The following is a 12010-nucleotide window of genomic DNA, read 5'->3' on the forward strand; positions in this document are numbered from 1 at the left end:
ACCAAATGTCCATATAGTTCTACAGTTTTCTAATAGATGGCAGAATCTCAAAAATTACCGTCCACAGATTAATATTGATGCGAGGGCTGCATTACGTAAGCTGTGGATTATTAAAGACGCAAGTGGATATTGCTGTCTCTTTTGCTCTCATGTTCCTCATACCGTTTCATATGCTACTCTGGCCTGCTGCAATAAATTGAACTTAAAGCGGTTGTGACAAGGGCTAAATCATTTTCTACTAATGCCGCATAACTGGATTCAGGAATTGAGCATTCGCTCACTGTAGCTTATTCAGTCACCCACAGCAGCGTACAGTAGTTACCGCAAAACATTTCACTGTATTTTTATTATACCAACTTTTTATAAATAATTTCGCCTTATCAGTTTTAGAATGAGAATGTAAGTCGTTTCATAATAAATGCACTTTATCAGTGGTTGGATTGAATATTATTGATAAAAGGTATGTTATTTAATTGTGTTTATTTGTTAATAATTTAAACTTCAGTTAGAATTACAGGACATTTATCAGTTTCCTGCAAGACATAACTGCGTGATGATTTACGCATAATGTGTAAAGGAGGTTCTGTGTTCGATGCCGTTGAATCAATTGTTTATCTATCTGTTCGCTTTCTATGACAAAAGACAACTCAAAAAATTATTATATGTTTGTAGGAGGCATTACTATAATTGAAACATCAATTATTGTTTTGCATACCCGCATTACAATGTCTAACAGTTAATGCTAAAATATCTACAGTATTTCCATAATAAAAATAATTAGTTTTCTTAAGTCTACATATATTTTAATATAAACCGTTTCTTTCAACTTCATTAGAATATATGCATACCTACTTGAGATTCGTATTCATAGAGATGTTTCCCTTTTCTATTATGTCATCTTGCTTACTTTGTTACTATATACTATATAGCCTTGAATATCTTAATTATCGAGCTTTCCTGACTTCATTTTATAAGGATAATAATTTATTGTTACAGTTCATTCTTTCAATTATATTGTATCTACGCTTTGAAAATTTATTATAATAATTCGTTTTGCCTTTGCGGGCAAATCTATTGTGTACAGCCACCTACTTGCTAACCTTGTTTATTGATAACTACCAAGATTATAACACGTTGAACACTAAAAAACTACTGAAAATGCCTTAATAATTATTTATTCAAACTATACTCGTATTAGTATTATCTTTAATACAAACGCAATAATGACTGAAAATTCCCAGTTTTTTCAGTAATCGTGGAAAGCGATATTTCCTCGACATTGTTTTTAAACTGTTTGTATTGTTTCTATTGTTTGTACCACATTGTGGTTTAAATTATACTTTTACTGATTTTTTTTATAATATACTATTAAGTTAATTCACCTTTGTATTATTTGTATTAGGTAGGATCTTTTTAATTACACAAGCTAGCTTTACGGTGGCCAGACATTTTACTCCAAAAGGCCACCTACAAAAATTGTATTGATTGGCCTGGTCTAAGAGGATGTAATGAATAAACTGATAATTAATATATTTATATAGAAGAAGGCCCCAAATAGGCTATGGCAAGTCACACGTCCTTCTCCCATAATCCTGAAACTAAAACGTTTTTAGGGTTAAACTAATATAGATAATAGAGAACTACCAATGTCCCTAATCATGATTCCGCGGCGCGAGTTTTGATACAGATTGGTCAACAAGGGAAAAGCTACGATTGTGCACTACATTTTCACATCGCGCAAAAATTTATCGTTGATATTTTTTAACTCACTTGAAAGTATTACCGAGCCTCACCCACAAATGCATAGCTTATCGGAAACCAATGACAAACTGATAAGGATATTAGTATGTTTTAACAGTTAATAGTTTTTATTAGTCTAGTTTTTAGCGCCCAAAAATATTTATATTGTAGTTTTTGTAACATTATTGTTATTGCATTGACTGTACATGTACTTATATTATATATGCATTATGATATTATGATATACGCATAAATCTTCCAAGACTTCTTAACTTACACTGTTAATCTCTACTGTTATTATTATTACTACTTTCTTTTTTTGTTTGCGTCTGTGCAAACTAATTTTTGTTGTCTCTGGCCGAATGACCAGCCCTGTGGAACACGTCTGCTCCACAGCATATTGCTGGAGCAGACGTGCTAGGGTCAGTTATTACCACAACACACACATTATACACATACAATGTGTAATAAGTTTTAGCTCTTTCAAGGATACAGCTCTTGAGTACTTTGCATTAGCCACTTCAGCCAAAATCCACATGAGGTTGCAGCGCCACTAACATATTATTTATAATGATAGATTATATGAAAATAGATCCAATTTCAATCCTTCGGTATGAAAGGCGGTTACAGACTGTCTATTTCAATATTTCATAGGCATAACTATGCGGCACAGACACACAAAAACCTTTTAATATACATTGTATTGGATTGAGGTTGTTGATCTCGTAACTCCATCAGAGTCTATAATTAAATTCAACTCATAATCTCGTCAACTGAATGACGTAATTTCACATTCGGTATTGTGTTTGTAAATTGTGGCATGCATGGCGTAATATTGGCCATCTACCAACCTACTTGTACACAACTCACGATAAACAAGAAAATGCATATAGAGAACGTTTACAGAATTGTTATATTATAGACAGAAAGACAGACGTAACATTTATTACTAACGATAGGTACACAAAATTATAAAAATAATAACAACAAAGAAGAATAACGCAAAATTATGGTAAAAAAGAGTAAGGTATTATTTTAAGTAAGCTGTGGTAGTAACCGGTAAAAAATAAAAATAATAATTTAAAAAAAAATAAAAATAGTAACTTATCTTAATACTAACCCTACGAAGTTAATTAAAATACGAAATACAGTGTATCGAATCCCCCAATTAAAAAGTAATTAACAAAAAATATTATTAGCATATAATATAAAACATCTTTTAACTCAATATGAGCCATGTTCACTGTTTCGTAATAAGTTTCTCCCTTAATAGAAACGTGATGGATACAATACGGCGTACAGGGCTTTACAGTACATATTTGCAAATAAGAGCGATTACCCTTTTACCAATCAATAGATCGTTTGAATTCAAAACCTTGAGGAATTTAATAAAACGTGGTATCGGAAATATTTTAAAATCTTCGCAGTGTTCTAAAAATGTATTTTGAAAAGTTCATTGTTTTATGACTACGCGCGGTTGCAATGAGAGCATATTGCGATATTTTTAGAAGGAAATTTACAGATTTCCCCAATGTGATCTCAGCGCATGATTTATTATTCATGATAATGTATACTAGTGATTCACACTTTTTAATTGGTGTGTAAACGTGAAAAGAAGCACGCTGTGTTGGCTTGCACCCAGATTGGAGATTTCTGATTATTCAGTACCTAATAATATCAGACTATCATTTCAAGAATTGCAGTAATTTTGGTATTTATAAGAGTGTAAGTAACTCTTACAATCAGAAATCACTTAGCCAAGTATGACTTCAATGTAAAATTCATATCATGTATATCACATTTGTAAAATATTGGTTGTTGATATCATTATCTCGTCAAGTAATGACGTAATTTCACATCAGGTATTGTGACAAAATAAACAAATATATATATATATATTTGTAATTATTTTTTTTGATATATATATCAAAAAAAAATTCAAAATATTTCGTCTTATATAAAGCCTCACGATCTATCAAAAGCTACGTAGTAAAAACTGGTTTGCCTTGATTTTTGACGTGACCATGAAAACACACATATATTAAATGTAACTTAGTATTTTTTGTAATTCTTACACTAAGTGAAACTTCAATAAAAGTAACTATACCTTATATATTAACTAAATGGTATGTGAATGTCGAAAATTTAATATTTAAATTGGACGTCGATAAATTTTATTGCTGCGGTCAATTATACAAATTAACACAATACAATCCTTTGGGAATAGGAAAAACTAATTAATTCCATGCATATTCATATTATCAGCGACCATATTTTTGCGATAGTAACCAAGTATTATAATGTTCATTATTGTAATAATTAGGTACTATGAGGATAAAAGAGAAAAATAAGAAAAATAAGAAAACGATATAGATTATTAAAATGTTTAATCCATTTATTCATATCCGACGATCATAATTTGTCAAGATATAAGAATTTAATCCTTCTTGATAATATCAGTTCCTCACTTAGGTTACCTACCATTTTTGAGCGTCTCCAAATCGTAGGTATACTAAAATTTACAAATAATTAATAATTAATGTGAATATTATTAAATTAATTATCGAAATATTGTTCGGAAATAATACAATAAGATATTTTGTTGCAGATTAAAAATGTGAACAGAAAAACAAAAAAAAACATGACTATTCTACTTTATGACAAGTTGGATTTGGAGGAAAAAGCGTCGAAAAAGCTGAAGGCATGGAAAGGTTGGTTAGAAATGTATTTCTTTAAGTAAGTTTAGAAGATTTTTAGTAAATTTAGAAAACTCAACGGTTAGTTAGAGATTGTGTTCTTAAACTTATATAGCATTAAATCAGAATCTAGACACCGCTTAGTTGTATTTACTCAAAAAATTAACGATGTATAATAATAATAATCTTTATTATTATTTTTTATCACAAACAACAATAAAAAAAACAAGAATGCTTGTATTAATTCGTTTTAGTTATAGAAACAGAAAAAGCAATTTACACCCAAAAATTATTCGATACCAATTGTTTACATACAGTGTACGGCGATAGTCTGTATGATGAAGGTGATAAAAGTTTATTAACACCTTTCAATCGATACGCCCACCTTTTTAGCAGATAAGGCATAAATAAAATAATTAAATAGCTAGTGAAAAGTGTAAAGATAAGTATATTTTACAATATTTTCATTAACCAATAGCAGAAAATATCAGCTCAATCCACACTATCGAATCTATGCTATTGGGAGAAGTTGTGGGACATCCTACGAGGCCGTCTAAAAAAATCTGGGGTCACTCTCGAATATATTATATAATATATATACACCATTATAAAAAAGTGCGTGCGTACAAAGTACACGTGTCAGAATTGAAACTTCTTTGTATATTTATTATTACTATTAATATAATTATTATTGCGTTTCATCCGTAAAATTATAAATTGAAGTTTTCAGAAGTTTGGTTGTAGTATTAGATAATGTTTGATGGGTAAATATTACCCCGAACCATGGAATACTTAATGTTAAGGATTTATTGATTTGTGTCGTATGTCGCTTACATCGCGTACATTTTGTAAGCAAATCACAATTTTCCTCGAGCTATTTTGTAATGAAAGATACATTTCCATGGCCAGCATGTTCAATAAAAGTTAAAAATACGATACTGAGGTATGATGATACGAGATAGGTAGGAAACCTACTTACTGACAATACTTCTTTATTAGTGAAACCTTTTATGGATACATCCAATGTTTATTTTTGTGTTATATTTTTAACTTTTTTTATTCTAAAGATGTATCTGTTTTGTTTCCAAATAAATAATAAATGTCTGAGTTGCGGTTAAAAATTGGCGGTATCATGTAGGTACTAAATGGTTTAGTGTAGTTATATCTTTAATAGATATTGCGACATTTTTAGCAATGACATCATTCAAAGCCACAATTAAAAAGTTTTAAGCCCACAAGGTTAAATAATTTTATATTAGGTACAATGTCAAATAAAACCGTTTTTAAGACAATTTAAACCTTTTTTTTAGCGTGGCATTTAATTATTTACGCGCTTGCCGCCAGTTTCGCCATTATGAACTACGTATTTCTTCAAAACACTATGCAGCTTGTCGACAATAACTGTGTGCTTTTCCCGCGCCAGTTGAGTTTCAAGGTGGTGGATGTGCCAATAGAAAATGCGCTCAATCGAAATGAAAACTATAATGCTCAAGATGACAAAGCTAACAGTACTGATTTGATTGAAAGAAATATAACAGACGAGACCGAATATGATACAGAGAGAAGCACACAAACAACACAAATCACGGATGACTTGGAAATATCTAGTAAGTATTTTGTTTTATTTTTCAAAAACATTCTGCAGTTTTTGTTTTGTATCTGTAGAATTTAAGGTGCGGCTTGTGGAGGGCAGTGGGGGTAGGGTAACCTAGGCCTAGTAAGGTTTCAGGCTCAAGCTACAATATAAATAAATATATATGTTTTATCAGATACAGAATTCTTGTGTAGTGAGAGTAAAAACTGTTACAACTCCGCATCTTTGCCTCTTTGTTCTTGTTGAACATAATGTTCTCTAGGCTTTGATACCCTCGTAAACAGACTAGACTGTTCACTTGATTGTGATTGTTGGGAGAATGAAACCATTTTAATGACCTATGCTTTACATGCTAGTTTTATTAAAATGTTGCAGCAATGGAAAGCCGCCTAATCCTTGACACTTCCCGAACACTATTCGGTCAAGATTGTGATCTCGCGGAGTATGCACCGGTGATGTCTTTGATAGTTGCTGCGACTTGGGCCACGCTCTTCACCATGTGTCCTGGAGGCGGCCGCCCTAGATCCGGGTATTTATTTATTTATAATTATGCCAGAAGTCAAAGTAGATATGAAACAAACAGAATCTTTGCAGGAAACAAATTTTTAATATCAGCCATTATGCGTAATTTTTTCTAATTTGATATATTTTTCTTTATGGGACAGGAGGCAAACGAGCAAGCGGTCACTTTGTGTAACCGCCGCCCATGAGCAAAACGGAGGCTAACGGGTGTGTTTCCAACCTTTTAGCGAATGTTTACGCTCTTTTCTTGAAGGGCCCTAAGTCGTATCGGTTTGAATATCCAAGCAACTGGTTCTTTAAAACGCGCTGTGTTTGGGTACGCCAAGCGTTGAAATGGAGCGGGTGGAACTTAATAATGTAGACAGAATTCTCGATATCCCCATAATCGAACACTTTCAGAACCTGAAGGCCATACTAATACTAGGATAAGGATCAAAATGTCGAATTTAATATTTACCCATGTTAAAGTTCTTGATTGGTTCTTTTGTTTGGATTGAATTATTATAATACATAACCAAGTACCTACACATAGAAGAACATCAACAGAAAATATGTTAAATTGATTCTAAATTTACATTTACTACCAGTTCGCAGTAAAAAGGACGAACTGGCAAGAAACTCTCCGCCACTCTTGTTAATCGCCAAGTTTTGATAAAAAGCTTTACTGATTCATTAACGAGAGTTTTGAATTTATTCAGTGTGACTTCAGTAATGAGTGATTTCCCTTGGGAGTTTGCTATGTTTCGGTTCTAAATTTAACCTCAAATGATAACACTAACTGAAATACGACCGAATTGTTTACAGTCTTCGCCAGCCGTGGCGGATACTGGCCCCTGCTCTAATATTCGCTATCGTGATGGTGATTTTGACTGGAATAAGCTTCACTAAGACAAACAACGGATTGGTGGACTTCTGTACGGCGTTTCAAAATGTTACAAATGCGACAACGTAAGCACATATATTGTAATAGATTTAAGTTGGCGTCTAGTAGGTAATGCGGGTAGGCCTATTGGTGGTAGGTGATTTCGGCGCTCAATGAAGAACGCAACGCAGTTGCGGCAGTATCATAACATCAGGTGAAGGCTCACCTGCCCGTTTGCCTCTTTTACACAGAAACAGTACAATACAGTGAGGAAATGATGCCAGCATTGCAAGCTTCATAATTGGTGAAACCTAAATTAAATTTTCTTTAGTATTTTTTTTTTATAATTATCATTTTAGGCAGTGGCCGGATTTACAAATTTTCAAGGCTGTGTAATTATTTCCGTCATTACCTTTACAAATATCATGTCTTAGATTATCTTTACAATCCTACACATATTGTTTTCATAAATAAATAATATGAGGTATTATATATACGATACTGTGTGCTGACAATAAATTAATAATTGTTATATAATAAACACAGTGAGTTTATTCACCTTGGCTGTAGCGACCATTTAGCTATAACGACGTTGAAATCTAAGTTCCTAGAATTTAAAGCACACTTTAGACACACATTCGTGTGGCTAGAGCGACTTTTGATGCAAGGTCGAGTTCGGGTGCAGCGACTGTTTTTAATGAATCATTTGTAAGAAATTATGAGAAATCCCATTCAGATTGAGGCCGGAGTCAGCCGCCAAAGACGCAAATATTTATTTCTGTCACAAACATTTATTTTATTTGTTTCCATTCACACAGATGGTCATCATCTGTGTAGAACTGTTTTTATAAATATTGGATAATTATGTATGTATACTTAATCTACTTTCATTAAAATAAGTAAAATTTGTGATATTGAATGCACATTAAAATCCTGTAATATTATCCAGGTGTTCGTCTGTGGATCCCTATTTAGAGCGATCATGGCAAGCATCTTGGTCTTTCGGGGCGCGTACAGCAGCGACGAGAGCTGCGAGCGCGGGCGTATGGGTTGCTTGGGCTTGTGCAGTCGCCTTATTCCTCCTTCGGTGCCTGGCAGCACCTGACTTTGAAGTACGACGGACTGGAGCTTACTTGAAGGACCCTCAAAATGTAGGTAATTAGAAACATATATTTGAACAAAGGATAAAGCCCTATATAGTAAAGCCCTATAAAGTATATCCTTTGAATTATATTTTCCCACTACAGTAAAACTAAATATTTAATATTTTAAACTGTTCTCGATTAAACAATATTTACAAATAAAAGTAGTCAATCAAACAAATCAATAGATTATAAGACAATCTGCAGCAATTTTAAAGCTGTCCATATATTAATGAGCAAGTACTTATTAAATCTATTATGAAACTAATTTATAAGACCACATTAGCTCCGTCGTATTTCACTCGAACAAGCACATAAGCTGGCGGAAATTAATAAACGGCTCATATATAAGAGTCTTTTCTCCAACTTTTTGTTCCCTTTGGAGTAGAGACTCTTCGGTAGTGAGGTTCATGTACACAGACGCTAATTAAAGACATTGGCGCCTGATTGATAGCACTGGTGTCCCCAGACCTGGTGCTTTCCTCGCTCAACGATTAAGTATCGCAACACGGCCCGTTTGCCCCCTGTTATACATAAAAAAAATCTGCCGGGATTAAAGGCACTCTGCCACAGAGACTAAACTTTTAAAATTTGTTTAAATCTTCTATTTATAAATTTGTATTATTAATGTTAATCCTGTGTTGGGCTTCCGATGATACAAGAAGTGTTTCTGGTTTTGTACCATGGCTTAGCCGTTTAAAAAGTATTTTGTTTTCCAGAAACTGACACCATATTTGCGAAAAACCCGCCGACAGCGAAGTAGCATTTCTCCAACTAAACGAGATACCACATCCATAAAATCGGAGCCCACAATAACAACCGAACTGGTTACCGTCTCCATTGAACATGAACAGGATACGGCTCCAAACTCAGCTCAAGGCTCACCTCTAAAATATCCAGTAGAACCTACAGTTATGACTTCTCCATTTAAACTAGATTGATTATAGAAATCGAGCTTAAATTCGCGACTGCCAATTGAAATGCTCAATAATAAACGCGGAAAGTTTTGTTGTAATATGGAACTTTTATAAAGCTTGATGTGGTTTAATTTATTGTTAATATATACTAATATTTTCTTGAGGTTTCAGTTACCTTTGTAAGGCAACGTAATTTGAACACAATTTAATTATTAATAAATCAATGTATTCAAACTCGAATCAACATTTTTATTGGCCATGCAAACACATCTAATCATATATTCATGTATGTGGTGATATTTTTAAGATTTGAGATTATGTTGATTTTTAATTTTGGTAAAGTAATAAAAAATAACACTACAGAGAATTGATATGATTTTTAGTAAGGTCAGACTAAAAGCACCTTACGAAGCAGGGTCGGCTGTAAAGCCCGAACCCAATAATTAATCCACCATCTCAGAATGAAAACAATCTGACATCAAACCGTGAGTCGTGACAGTTGATCGATCTCATATCTGCATCCCAATAACCAAACCCTACAAAGACAATCCAATTTTGGCGACGGATAGAATTTAATATCTTTGCTCTTTGTTGTTCCATTTTACCGAGTTTACACACATATTTGATACATCAAATCAAAATTTGTTTATTCATTTAGGTAACATAATGTACACTTATGAACGTCAAAAAAGAAATTTTAAATGAATTAAATTTTACACTTACTCCCAGTTCTCAAATTAAGGGCGTAGAACGGAAGATAAGAACTGGCAATAAACTCTCCGCCACTCTTTTTAATCGCCAAGTTTTTTTTTACATAATGTTTATAAGGAGCTGCAATCACTACACCATGTTCCATATGACATATTGAGTAATAAAGAATAAAAAAATTAATTAAAAACAAAGATTTGGCCTCTATCAGCAGGAGGCATGGTGAAATAGGAGCACGCACTTACATACTCGTGAGAACAACACGCAAATACGTAGTATAAACAACTAATATCACCGCATACACGAATTCAAGTACGACCAGTCACCACAAGTAGCACCCGTTCACGAGTATGACGCATGGCCAGCCATTGGCCCCATTGGCCCCTCGCCATATTTTAGGGAGAGAGACAACCCGACGCATGGACGCCGCCACAAGCAATGATATTTAAGTGAGCATGACGATTCTTGAAATGTGCACTTGGCTTGGCTACACAAGAAAATAGTAATAATACTAATTATACTGAAATAATTTGATACCACATGAATCACGGTTTGTTCCCACTTTACATTTGAAAAAAGTCGTAGATGTCGACGATCGCCCCATAGTCTGAAAATGCAGCCGAGAGATTCTGTCGCGTTACCTATTTATACTGAAGCAATTCATATCCAAGCACTATGATCGTTTAAGTATTCATTTAGATTATAATAGGCCTTAGCAAGCAGTTTTACTTTAGTGTACGATTTAAATTTATTTATTGACAATATTTGTATCTCACTAGGGATTTTGTTGAAAAAACGTATGCAATTGCCTTGGAAAGAATTACTCGTTTTATGCAGCCTTGTGGTTGGTGCGCTAATTTTGTCTTTATTACGAGTACTATAATTATGGAAGCTACTATTCTTTTTAAAGATATCTATATTTTTCCGCACATACAAAATATTCTCATAAATGTATTGACTTGCCAAAGTCAAAATATTTAATTCTTTAAACTTATTTCGGACTGACTCCCGTGGGGACAACCCACAGATCGCTCTTATAGCCCGTTTTTGCACTACAAATATCGAATTAATGTCAGCGGCATTACCCCACAAAATAACACTATATGACATGATACTATGAAAACAGCTGAAATAAACGAGCTTTGCTGTATTCTCATCCATAAGATTGCGTATATTTTTCACTGCGAACGCTGCAGAACTTAGCCTATTCGAAAGACCTTCAATGTGTTGACTGTTGGCCCCACTAGAGCTTACTATCTAAAGTAATTCCCAAGAACACCGCATTATCAACAAAGTCTATTTCCTCGTCTTTAGTTATTATTTGAGAATGACTACTTTTTACATTTGTAGTTTCAAATTTAATACATTTTGTCTTCTTCTCGTTTAACTTAAGATTATTTGTACTAAACCAGTGAACCACACTGGATATGGCACTGTTTACATTCTCAAATGATGGATTTCGTCGTTTCACTTTAAATAAAAGCGAAGTGTCATCAGCAAATAGTACTATCTCGTGAAGCTCGAGGAATAAGAAGGGACCAAGTATGGAGCCCTGCGGTACGCCCATAGTAACAGACGATCCCTGTGATATAGCTCCATTTACATATAAATTCTGAATTCTATCGCTCAGGTATGATTCCATAAGATTTAGCGCTTTTTCGCCAATGCCATAGTGTTGAAGCTTTTTGGATTTCGTGATGGACACAGTCAAAAGCCTTTGATTGATAAGTCGCAAAAAACTCCAATGGCATCATGAGAATTTTCCCAAGTATTTAAAATCTCGGAAATTAATTTAATGCCAGCATCGGCTGTGGAGCGACCTCTTGTAA

The 12010-nt window shown here is 33.6% G+C and overlaps 1 protein-coding gene across 2 annotated transcripts; it reads left to right on the top strand.

The window, feature by feature from the left end:
• The first annotated feature begins 273 nt into the window (after positions 1 to 273).
• LOC110993072 lies at positions 274 to 9710 on the top strand. Of its 2 annotated transcripts, none has more exons than XM_022259160.2 (7): positions 274 to 460; positions 4349 to 4451; positions 5747 to 6043; positions 6406 to 6559; positions 7357 to 7500; positions 8364 to 8569; positions 9276 to 9411. In XM_022259160.2, the coding sequence occupies exons 2-7, from the start codon at positions 4382 to 4384 to the stop codon at positions 9317 to 9319; spliced, it is 915 nt and encodes a 304-aa protein (XP_022114852.2). In that variant the 5' UTR covers positions 274 to 460; positions 4349 to 4381; the 3' UTR covers positions 9320 to 9411. The 2 variants fall into 2 exon arrangements, with proteins under 2 accessions (XP_022114852.2, XP_022114851.2); XM_022259159.2 differs by having other exon boundaries at positions 275 to 460; positions 8364 to 8565; positions 9276 to 9710.
• The last annotated feature ends 2300 nt before the right edge of the window (positions 9711 to 12010 follow it).

The sequence above is a fragment of the Pieris rapae genome, chromosome 1, assembly GCF_905147795.1.
Source record: "Pieris rapae chromosome 1, ilPieRapa1.1, whole genome shotgun sequence".
NCBI lineage: Eukaryota > Metazoa > Arthropoda > Insecta > Lepidoptera > Pieridae > Pieris > Pieris rapae.